This window comes from Oncorhynchus nerka, linkage group LG26 (assembly GCF_034236695.1).
Source record: "Oncorhynchus nerka isolate Pitt River linkage group LG26, Oner_Uvic_2.0, whole genome shotgun sequence".
In the NCBI taxonomy this organism is placed as follows: domain Eukaryota; kingdom Metazoa; phylum Chordata; class Actinopteri; order Salmoniformes; family Salmonidae; genus Oncorhynchus; species Oncorhynchus nerka.
Genome location: NC_088421.1, coordinates 43,936,028 through 43,948,527, shown reverse-complemented (window position 1 = coordinate 43,948,527; position 12,500 = coordinate 43,936,028). Strand labels below are relative to the sequence as shown.

Sequence of the window (12,500 nt, the reverse complement as noted above, 5' to 3'; positions counted from 1 at the left end):
TCTCTGTTTCTCTCTCTCTGTGTCTCTCTCTCTCTGTGTCTCTCTCTCTCTGTGTCTCTCTCTCTGTTCTCTCTCTGTTTCTCTCTCTGTTTCTCTCTCTCTGTTTCTCTCTCTGTTTCTCTCTCTCTCTGTTTTCTCTCTCTCTGTTTTCTCTCTGTTTCTCTGTTTCTCTGTTTCTCTCTGTGTTTCTCTCTCTCTGTTTCTCTCTCTGTTTCTCTCTCTGTTTCTCTCTCTCTCTGTTTCTCTCTCTCTCTGTTTCTCTCTCACTCTCTCTCACTGTTTCTCTCTCACTCTCTCTCACTGTTTCTCTCTCACTCTCTCTCACTGTTTCTCTCTTTTTCTCTCTCTCTGTGTCTCTCTGTGTCTCTCTGTGTCTCTGTGTTTCTCTCTGTGTGTTTCTCTCTCTCTGTGTTTCTCTCTCTGTGTTTCTCTCTCTGTGTTTCTCTCTCTGTGTTTCTCTCTCTGTGTTTCTCTCTCTGTGTTTCTCTCTCTGTGTGTGGCTCTCTCTGTGTGTGGCTCTCTCTGTGTGTGGCTCTCTCTGTGTGTGGCTCTCTGTGTGTGGCTCTCTCTGTGTGTGGCTCTCTCTGTGTGTGGCTCTCTCTGTGTGTGGCTCTCTCTGTGTGTGGCTCTCTCTGTGTGTTTCTCTTTCTCTGTGTTTCTCTGTGTGTTTCTCTCTCTCCCTTTCGCTCATCTTTCTCTCTCCTCCTCTCCTCCAGTCTGATAGTAACAGGTTATAAGCGTCCGTTAGAACAGAAGGATCTGTGGTGTCTGAACTCAGAGGACCGCTCCCAGAGGGTCGTCCCTCAGCTCGTACGACGCTGGAACAACGAGTGCCTGAAGGTCAAAAGGTCAGGAGAACACACCAGGAACCACACACCTCCACACACGCGTACTTGCACATCATGGCGCGTTTGCACTCAGGCAAGGTCAAAAGGTCATGTTCATCAGGGCACATCGTAGCAAAACGTTCAAAGAACGAAAACAAGCTAAATAACTCCCCCCCCCTTCCTGCCCTTTCTCCCAGACCGGAGGAGAAGACTCTGTACTCCCCTAAGAAGGCTCCTCGGGGAGAGAGGAAGGAGGGTGTCCCCGTAGAGGAGTCAGAGATCCTGATTATGAAGACACCCCAGAAGACGAGAGAACCCTCTCTGTTCTGGGCCCTCTGTCTCACCTTCGGACCCTACTTCCTCATCTCTTCACTCTACAAGATCATCCAGGACATTCTCATGTTCGTGGGGCCGAATATACTCAGGTAGGTGAGATACTCTCGTCTCCTCTTCTAGTGGGGGGGGGTCGTTGTAGGTGTTTCTCTCCTAGTGGGGGGTTAGTTGTAGGTGTTTCTGTTCTAGTGTGGGGGGGGGGTCGTTGTAAGTGTTTCTCTTCTAGTGGGGGGGTCGTTGTAGGTGTTTCTCTTCTAGTGGGGGGGGGTCGTTGTAGGTGTTTCTCTACTAGTGGGGGGGGGGGGGGGGGTCGTTGTAGGTGTTTCTCTACTCTTCTTACCTTAAAGCTACCCTTTAATTCAGGTGGCCAGTAATCCACCAGCCTGCTCTCTCTCTGTGGAGACCTGTGCTTTCACAGCGCCTCGGAATGGAACTAGACTGGAAGTGGATGACAGACGCTGCGAAAACAGTCTCCGGTTTTAATTGGCTGTCCATCACCATCTATCTCTGTCCATCACCATCTATCTCTGTCCATCACCATCTATCTCTGTCCATCACCATCTATCTCTGTCCATCACCATCTATCTCTGTCCATCACCATCCATCTCTGTCCATCACCGTCCATCTCTGTCCATCACCATCTATCTCTGTCCATCACCATCTATCTCTGTCCATCACCATCTATCTCTGTCCATCACCATCTATCTCTGTCCATCACCATCTATCTCTGTCCATCACCATCCATCTCTGTCCATCTCTGTCCATCTCCATCTATCTCTGTCCATCACCATCTATCTCTGTCCATCACCATCTATCTCTGTCCATCACCATCTATCTCTGTCCATCACCTTCCATCTCTGTCCATCACCATCCATCTCTGTCTATCTCTGTCCATCACCATCCATCTCTGTCCATCACCATCCATCTCTGTCCATCACCATCTATCTCTGTCCATCACCATCTATCTCTGTCCATCACCATCTATCTCTGTCCATCACCATCTATCTCTGTCCATCACCATCTATCTCTGTCCATCACCATCTATCTCTGTCCATCACCATCTATCTCTGTCCATCACCATCTATCTCTGTCCATCAACATCTATCTCTGTCCATCAACATCTATCTCTGTCCATCACCATCCATCTCTGTCTATCTCTGTCCATCACCATCCATCTCTGTCCATCACCATCGATCTCTGTCCATCACCATCTATCTCTGTCCATCACCATCTATCTCTGTCCATCACCATCTATCTCTGTCCATCACCATCTATCTCTGTCCATCACCATCTATCACCGTCTATCACCATCTATCTCTGTCCATCACCATCCATCTCTGTCCATCACCATCTATCTCTGTCCATCTCTGTCCATCCATCCATCATCTCATCTATCTCTGTCCATCACCATCTCTGTCCATCACCATCTATCTCTGTCCATCACCATCCATCTCTGTCCATCACCATCTATCTCTGTCCATCTCTGTCCATCACCATCCATCTCTGTCCATCACCATCTGTCCATCTCTGTCCATCACCATCTATCTCTGTCCATCACCATCTATCTCTGTCCATCACCATCTATCTCTGTCCATCACCATCTATCTCTGTCCATCACCATCTATCTCTGTCCATCACCATCTATCTCTGTCCATCACCATCTATCCTTAACCCTTAGATCCACCCCGTACATTGTGGACTTCAGAGCGTGAGCAGCTCAAGTGATTGGTGCTGTGTTCACGTGCCAGTCGGAAACTGGGAAACTCTGACATTTACGACTTGCTAACTGGGAAACTCTGACATTTACGACTTGCTAACTTGTTGAGCGTCAGAAAATATAGACGTTTGACCTCTTTTAGAATTATTAGAAATCAGAGTTTTTTTTCCTGACGTCGCCAAACGGACCTAGAAGAACCCTTGTGTCCTTTTGTGTCCATCTCTCTTGCCGTCCCTACCCACTGACATTTGACCTCTTTTTATCATCGTCTCTCAGGCTGTGTCATTGCCTTTTGACCCCTGACCTGCTAACCCCTTGACCTCCAACCCCTCAGGTTGCTGATCCAGTTTGTGAACGACTCTAGCGCCCCCTCGTGGCAGGGCTACTTCTACACCGCGCTGCTGTTCGTCTGCACCTGCTTCCAGACCCTCATCCTGCAGAAGTACTTCCATGTGTGCTTCGTCACGGGAATGAGGCTACGCACTGCTATAGTAGGAGCTGTCTACAGGAAGGTAATCACTGTTGATTTGACTTGCCTCGTTAAATGAAGGTACAATTTAAATAAAGGTTTCATTTAAATAATATTCTGCTGATTAGTGACTGATTGATTTGATTAGTGACTGATTGATTTGATCAGTGACTGATTGATTTGATCAGTGACTGATTGATTTGATCAGTGACTGATTGATTTGATCAGTGACTGATTGATTTGATCAGTGACTGATTGATTTGATTAGTGACTGATCGATTTGATTAGTGATTGATTGAGAGTTAATTTGTCATGATGCTCCACACCGCTATAGTAGAGTCTGTCTACTGATCGTAGGTGTACAAATCAATCAATCCATATTCTGCCAATGATCAATTGATCTGACTTTTGTAGACCCTTCATTGACCCTTAACCCCTGTCTGACTTTTAACCTCTAACCTCTGCCCTCTCCCAGGCTCTGGTGATCAGTAACGCGGCACGGCGTACGTCTACAGTGGGAGAGATCGTCAACCTGATGTCGGTCGACGCCCAGCGCTTCATGGACCTCATCACCTACATCAACATGATCTGGTCTGCTCCTCTACAGGTCATACTGGCCCTGTACTTCCTGTGGCAGGTACGCACCAAAGATCTTTAAATAAACCAAGAGGTCATACTGGCCCTGTACTTCCTGTGGCAGGTACGCACCAAAGATCTTTAAATAAACCAAGAGGTCATACTGGCCCTCTACTTCCTGTGGCAGGTACGCACCAAAGATCTTTAAATAAACCAAGGGGTCATACTGGCCCTCTACTTCCTGTGGCAGGTACGCACCAAAGATCTTTAAATAAACCAAGAGGTCATACTGGCCCTGTACTTCCTGTGGCAGGTACGCACCAAAGATCTTTAAATAAACCAAGAGGTCATACGGGCCCTGTACTTCCTGTGGCAGGTACGCACCAAAGATCTTGTTACTGACTGGTAGGTACGCACCAAAGGTACTTGTTACTGACTGGTAGTGATCTGGATAGCATTTTGATGGCGCAAGTAGACACATTTCAAGCTAAGGAGTGAGGTTCTGAATCCAACTCCGTTACATACACAGCAGAGGCTGTTGTTATCTTAACAATTTCTCAATGGTTTGTCATGTCCTGTGCAGAACTTGGGTCCGTCGGTGCTGGCTGGCGTGGCTGTAATGGTTCTGATGGTGCCAATCAACGGTGTGATCGCAATGAAGACCAAAACATACCAGGTACCTCTGACCCCTTATTCACAACATACCAGGTACCACTCTGACTCCTTATTCACAACATACCAGGTATCACTCTGATACCAGGTATCGCTAGAGATGTAGCGGCGATGTAGTAGAGGTGTAGCGGCGATGTAGTAGAGATGTAGCGGCGATGTAGCGGAGATGTAGCGGCGATGTAGTAGAGATGTAGCGGCGATGTAGTAGAGATGTAGCGGCGATGTAGTAGAGATGTAGCGGCGATGTAGTAGAGATGTAGCGGCGATGTAATGGAGATGCAATAGAGATGTAATGGAGATGTAATGGAGATGTAGCGGAGATGTAATGGAGATGTAATGGAGATGTAATGGAGATGCAATAGAGATGTAGCGGAGTTGTAATGGAGATGTAGCGGCGATGTAGTAGAGATGTAGCGGAGATGTAGCGGAGATGTAGTAGAGATGTAGCGGCGATGTAGTAGAGATGTAGCGGCGATGTAGTAGAGATGTAGCGGCGATGTAGTAGAGATGTAGCGGCGATGTAGTAGAGATGTAGCGGCGATGTAGTAGAGATGTAGCGGAGATGTAGCGGAGTTGTAATGGAGATGTAGCGGAGATGTAATGGAGATGTAATGGAGATGTAGCGGAGTTGTAATGGAGATGTAATGGAGATGCAATAGAGATGTAGCGGAGTTGTAATGGAGATGTAATGGAGATGCAATAGAGATGTAGCGGAGTTGTAATGGAGATGTAGCGGAGTTGTAATGGAGATGTAATGGAGATGTAGCGGAGATGTAGCGGAGATGTAATGGAGATGTAATGGAGATGTAATGGAGATGCAATAGAGATGTAGCGGAGTTGTAATGGAGATGTAATGGAGATGCAATAGAGATGTAATGGAGATGCAATAGAGATGTAATGGAGATGTAATGGAGATGCAATAGAGATGTAGCGGAGTTGTAATGGAGATGTAATGGAGATGTAATAGAGATGTAGCGGAGTTGTAATGGAGATGTAGCGGAGTTGTAATGGAGATGTAGCGGAGTTGTAATAGAGATGTAGCGGCGATGTAATGGAGATGTAGCGGAGATGTAGCGGAGATGTAATGGAGATGTAATGGAGATGTAATGGAGATGTAATGGAGATGTAATGGAGATGCAATAGAGATGTAGCGGAGTTGTAATGGAGATGTAGCGGCGTTGTAATGGAGATGTAATGGAGATGCAATAGAGATGTAATGGAGATGTAATGGAGATGCAATAGAGATGTAGCGGAGTTGTAATGGAGATGTAATGGAGATGTAATAGAGATGTAGCGGAGTTGTAATGGAGATGTAGCGGAGTTGTAATGGAGATGTAGCGGAGTTGTAATAGAGATGTAGCGGAGTTGTAATGGAGATGCAATAGAGATGTAGCGGAGTTGTAATGGAGATGCAATAGAGATGTAGCGGAGTTGTAATGGAGATGTAGCGGAGTTGTAATGGAGATGTAGCGGAGTTGTAATGGAGATGTAGCGGAGTTGTAATGGAGATGTAATGGAGATGCAATAGAGATGTAGCGGAGTTGTAATAGAGATGTAGCGGAGTTGTAATGGAGATGCAATAGAGATGTAGCGGAGTTGTAATAGAGATGTAGCGGAGTTGTAATGGAGATGTAGCGGAGTTGTAATGGAGATGTAGCGGAGTTGTAATGGAGATGTAGCGGCGATGTAATGGAGATGTAATAGAGATGTAGCGGCAATGTAATGGAGATGTAATAGAGTTGTAGCAGACCTGATGGAGATGTAGTAGAGACGTAATAGATATGTGATAGAATTGTAGCAGGCATGTAATAGATATGTAGCAGAGATGTAATAGAGATGTAGCAGCGATGTAATTGAGATGTAATAGAGATGTAGCGGCGATGTAGTAGAGATGTAGCGGCGATGTAGTAGAGATGTAGCGGCGATGTAGTAGAGATGTAGCGGAGATGTAGTAGAGATGTAGCGGCGATGTAGTAGAGATGTAGCGGCGATGTAGTAGAGATGTAGCGGAGATGTAATGGAGATGTAGCGGAGATGTAATGGAGATGCAATAGAGATGTAGCGGAGTTGTAATGGAGATGTAATGGAGATGCAATAGAGATGTAGCGGAGTTGTAATGGAGATGTAATGGAGATGCAATAGAGATGTAGCGGAGTTGTAGCGGAGTTGTAATGGAGTTGTAATGGAGATGTAATGGAGATGTAGCGGAGATGTAGCGGAGATCTAATGGAGATGTAATGGAGATGTAATGGAGATGTAATGGAGATGCAATAGAGATGTAGCGGAGTTGTAATGGAGATGTAGCGGAGTTGTAATGGAGATGTAATGGAGATGCAATAGAGATGTAGCGGAGTTGTAATGGAGATGTAATAGAGATGTAGCGGAGTTGTAATGGAGATGTAGCGGAGTTGTAATGGAGATGTAATGGAGATGTAGCGGAGATGTAGCGGAAATGTAGCGGAGATGTAATGGAGATGTAATGGAGATGTAATGGAGATGCAATAGAGATGTAGCGGAGTTGTAATGGAGATGTAGCGGCGTTGTAATGGAGATGTAGCGGAGTTGTAATGGAGATGTAGCGGCGATGTAATGGAGATGTAGCGGAGATGTAGCGGAGATGTAATGGAGATGTAATGGAGATGCAATAGAGATGTAGCGGAGTTGTAATGGAGATGTAGCGGCGTTGTAATGGAGATGTAATGGAGATGTAATGGAGATGCAATAGAGATGTAATGGAGATGTAATGGAGATGCAATAGAGATGTAGCGGAGTTGTAATGGAGTTGTAATGGAGATGTAATAGAGATGTAGCGGAGTTGTAATGGAGATGTAGCGGAGTTGTAATGGAGATGTAGCGGAGTTGTAATAGAGATGTAGCGGAGTTGTAATGGAGATGTAGCGGAGTTGTAATGGAGATGCAATAGAGATGTAGCGGAGTTGTAATAGAGATGTAGCGGAGTTGTAATGGAGATGCAATAGAGATGTAGCGGAGTTGTAATGGAGATGTAGCGGAGTTGTAATGGAGATGTAGCGGAGTTGTAATGGAGATGTAGCGGAGTTGTAATGGAGATGTAATGGAGATGCAATAGAGATGTAGCGGAGTTGTAATGGAGATGTAGCGGAGTTGTAATGGAGATGTAGCGGAGTTGTAATGGAGATGTAGCGGCGATGTAATGGAGATGTAGCGGAGATGTAGCGGAGATGTAATGGAGATGTAGCGGAGATGTAATGGAGATGCAATAGAGATGCAATAGAGATGTAGCGGAGTTGTAATGGAGATGTAGCGGCGTTGTAATGGAGATGTAATGGAGATGCAATAGAGATGTAATGGAGATGTAATGGAGATGTAATGGAGATGCAATAGAGATGTAGCGGAGTTGTAATGGAGATGTAATGGAGATGTAATAGAGATGTAGCGGAGTTGTAATGGAGATGTAGCGGAGTTGTAATAGAGATGTAGCGGAGTTGTAATGGAGATGCAATAGAGATGTAGCGGAGTTGTAATAGAGATGTAGCGGAGTTGTAATGGAGATGCAATAGAGATGTAGCGGAGTTGTAATGGAGATGTAGCGGAGTTGTAATGGAGATGTAATGGAGATGCAATAGAGATGTAGCGGAGTTGTAATAGAGATGTAGCGGAGTTGTAATGGAGATGTAGCGGAGTTGTAATGGAGATGTAGCGGAGTTGTAATGGAGATGTAGCGGCGATGTAATGGAGATGTAATAGAGATGTAGCGGCAATGTAATGGAGATGTAATAGAGTTGTAGCAGACCTGATGGAGATGTAGTAGAGACGTAATAGATATGTGATAGAATTGTAGCAGGCATGTAATAGATATGTAGCAGAGATGTAATAGAGATGTAGCAGCGATGTAATTGAGATGTAATAGAGATGTAGCGGCGATGTAGTAGAGATGTAGCGGCGATGTAGTAGAGATGTAGCAGCGATGTAGTAGAGATGTAGCGGAGATGTAGTAGAGATGTAGCGGCGATGTAGTAGAGATGTAGCGGCGATGTAGTAGAGATGTAGCGGAGATGTAATGGAGATGTAGCGGAGATGTAATGGAGATGCAATAGAGATGTAGCGGAGTTGTAATGGAGATGTAATGGAGATGCAATAGAGATGTAGCGGAGTTGTAATGGAGATGTAATGGAGATGCAATAGAGATGTAGCGGAGTTGTAGCGGAGTTGTAGCGGAGTTGTAATGGAGTTGTAATGGAGATGTAGCGGAGATGTAGCGGAGATGTAATGGAGATGTAATGGAGATGTAATGGAGATGTAATGGAGATGCAATAGAGATGTAGCGGAGTTGTAATGGAGATGTAGCGGAGTTGTAATGGAGATGTAATGGAGATGCAATAGAGATGTAGCGGAGTTGTAATGGAGATGTAATAGAGATGTAGCGGAGTTGTAATGGAGATGTAGCGGAGTTGTAATGGAGATGTAATGGAGATGTAGCGGAGATGTAGCGGAGATGTAATGGAGATGTAATGGAGATGTAATGGAGATGTAATGGAGATGCAATAGAGATGTAGCGGAGTTGTAATGGAGATGTAGTGGCGTTGTAATGGAGATGTAGCGGAGTTGTAATGGAGATGTAGCGGCGATGTAATGGAGATGTAGCGGAGATGTAGCGGAGATGTAATGGAGATGTAATGGAGATGCAATAGAGATGTAGCGGAGTTGTAATGGAGATGTAGCGGCGTTGTAATGGAGATGTAATGGAGATGTAATGGAGATGCAATAGAGATGTAATGGAGATGTAATGGAGATGCAATAGAGATGTAGCGGAGTTGTAATGGAGTTGTAATGGAGATGTAATGGAGATGTAATAGAGATGTAGCGGAGTTGTAATGGAGATGTAGCGGAGTTGTAATGGAGATGTAGCGGAGTTGTAATAGAGATGTAGCGGAGTTGTAATGGAGATGTAGCGGAGTTGTAATGGAGATGCAATAGAGATGTAGCGGAGTTGTAATAGAGATGTAGCGGAGTTGTAATGGAGATGCAATAGAGATGTAGCGGAGTTGTAATGGAGATGTAGCGGAGTTGTAATGGAGATGTAGCGGAGTTGTAATGGAGATGTAATGGAGATGCAATAGAGATGTAGCGGAGTTGTAATAGAGATGTAGCGGAGTTGTAATAGAGATGTAGCGGAGTTGTAATGGAGATGTAGCGGAGTTGTAATGGAGATGTAGCGGAGTTGTAATGGAGATGTAGCGGAGTTGTAATGGAGATGTAGCGGAGTTGTAATGGAGATGTAGCGGAGTTGTAATGGAGATGTAGCGGCGATGTGATGGAGATGTAGCGGCAATGTAATGGAGATGTAATAGAGTTGTAGCAGACCTGATGGAGATGTAGTAGAGACGTAATAGATATGTGATAGAATTGTAGCAGGCATGTAATAGATATGTAGCAGAGATGTAATAGAGATGTAGCAGCGATGTAATTGAGATGTAATAGAGATGTAGCGGCGATGTAGTAGAGATGTAGCGGTGATGTAGCAGCGATGTAGTAGAGATGTAGCGGAGATGTAGTAGAGATGTAGCGGCGATGTAGTAGAGATGTAGCGGCGATGTAGTAGAGATGTAGCGGAGATGTAAGAGATGTAGCGGAGATGTAATGGAGATGTAGCGGAGATGTAATGGAGATGCAATAGAGATGTAGCGGAGTTGTAATGGAGATGTAGCGGCGATGTAATGGAGATGTAATAGAGTTGTAGCAGACCTGATGGAGATGTAGTAGAGACGTAATAGATATGTGATAGAATTGTAGCAGGCATGTAATAGATATGTAGCACAAATGTAATAGAGATGTAGCAGCGATGTAATTAAGATGTAATAGAGATGTAGCGGCGATGTAATAGAGTTGTAGCAGACGTGATGGAGATGTAATAGAGTTGTAGCGGAGATGTAATGGAGATGTAATAGAGATGTAGCGGAGTTGTAATGGAGATGTAATAGAGATGTAGCGGAGTTGTAATGGAGATGTAGTGGCGATGTAATGGAGATGTAATAGAGATGTAGCGGAGTTGTAATGGAGATGTAATAGAGATGTAGCGGCGATGTAATAGAGATGTAGCGGCAATGTAATGGAGATGTAATAGAGATGTAGCGGCGATGTAGTAGAGTTGTAGCAGACGTGATGGAGATGTAGTAGAGACGTAATGGATATGTGATAGAATTGTAGCAGGCATGTAGCAGACATGTAGCAGACATGTAATAGAGATGTAGCAGAGACGTAATAGCCAGCATTGTGTGTTGTGATCACCAGGTAGCTCAGATGAAGAGTAAAGACAACCGCATCAAGCTTGCTTTTGGTCGATCTAATCATGTTATAATATATACACTACAGACATGTAGCAGACATTTAGCAGCGATGTAGCAGAGATGTACTAGCCAGCGTTGTGTGTTGTGATCACCAGGTAGCTCAGATGAAGAGTAAAGACAACCGCATCAAGCTGATGAACGAAGTTCTCAACGGCGTCAAGGTATCACATCACATGGCTTTTGACCTGAGGTTTATATACTGTTTCAACTTGTATCACATCACATGGCTTTTGACCTGAGGTTTATATACTGTTTCAATTTGTATCACATCACATGGCTTTTGACCTGAGGTTTATATACTGTTTCAACTTGTATCAATATGTATGTTTCTGCATGTCAGGGTTGGGGTCAAATACTTCCAGTTCTTTCAACGTTTCCTCTAGCCTGGCTGGAGTGCCAGATGGGCTGGGTTTGCAGTTTGGGGTTTATTAAGCCAGACAGACACAGCCAGACGAGTTGAGTCAGACACAGCCGGACGAGCTCAGTCAGACACAGCCGGACGAGCTCAGTCAGACACAGCCGGACGAGCTCAGTCAGACACAGCCGGACGAGCTCAGTCAGACACAGCCGGACGAGCTCAGACAGACACAGCCGGACGAGTTGAGACAGACACAGCCGGACGAGCTGTGACAGACACAGCCGGACGAGCTGAGACAGACACAGCCGGACGAGCTCAGACAGACACAGCCGGACGAGCTGAGACAGACACAGCCGGACGAGCTCAGACAGACACAGCCGGACGAGCTCAGACAGACACAGCCGGACGAGCTCAGACAGACACAGCCGGACGAGCTCAGAAAGACACAGCCGGACGAGCTCAGTCGGACACAGCCGGACGAGCTCAGTCGGACACAGCCGGACGAGCTCAGTCGGACACAGCCGGACGAGCTCAGTCGGACACAGCCGGACGAGCTCAGTCGGACACAGCCGGACGAGCTCAGTCGGACACAGCCGGACGAGCTCAGTCGGACACAGCCGGACGAGCTCAGTCGGACACAGCCGGACGAGCTCAGTCGGACACAGCCGGACGAGCTCAGTCGGACACAGCCGGACGAGCTCAGTCGGACACAGCCGGACGAGCTCAGACAGACACAGCCGGACGAGCTCAGACAGACACAGCCGGACGAGCTCAGTCAGACACAGCCGGACGAGCTCAGTCAGACACAGCCGGACGAGCTCAGTCAGACACAGCCGGACGAGCTCAGTCAGACACAGCCGGACGAGCTCAGTCAGACACAGCCGGACGAGCTCAGTCAGACACAGCCGGACGAGCTCAGTCAGACACAGCCGGACGAGCTCAGTCAGACACAGCCGGACGAGCTCAGTCAGACACAGCCGGACGAGCTCAGTCAGACACAGCCGGACGAGCTCAGTCAGACACAGCCGGACGAGCTCAGTCAGACACAGCCGGACGAGCTCAGTCAGACACAGCCGGACGAGCTCAGTCAGACACAGCCGGACGAGCTCAGTCAGACACAGCCGGACGAGCTCAGTCAGACACAGCCGGACGAGCTCAGTCAGACACAGCCGGACGAGCTCAGTCAGACACAGCCGGACGAGCTCAGTCAGACACAGCCGGA

At 46.4% G+C, this 12,500-nt stretch overlaps 1 protein-coding gene across 1 annotated transcript in view; it reads left to right on the top strand.

Annotated features, from left to right (window-relative positions):
• The window catches only part of abcc1 (ATP binding cassette subfamily C member 1 (ABCC1 blood group)), a 73,741-nt gene that overhangs the window by 12,152 nt on the left and 49,089 nt on the right, over positions 1 to 12,500 (top strand). Inside the window, 6 exon segments of the mRNA XM_065010971.1 lie at positions 717 to 848; positions 1,025 to 1,252; positions 3,212 to 3,389; positions 3,822 to 3,983; positions 4,506 to 4,598; positions 11,016 to 11,081. Coding sequence (XP_064867043.1) covers positions 717 to 848; positions 1,025 to 1,252; positions 3,212 to 3,389; positions 3,822 to 3,983; positions 4,506 to 4,598; positions 11,016 to 11,081 — 859 coding nt within the window.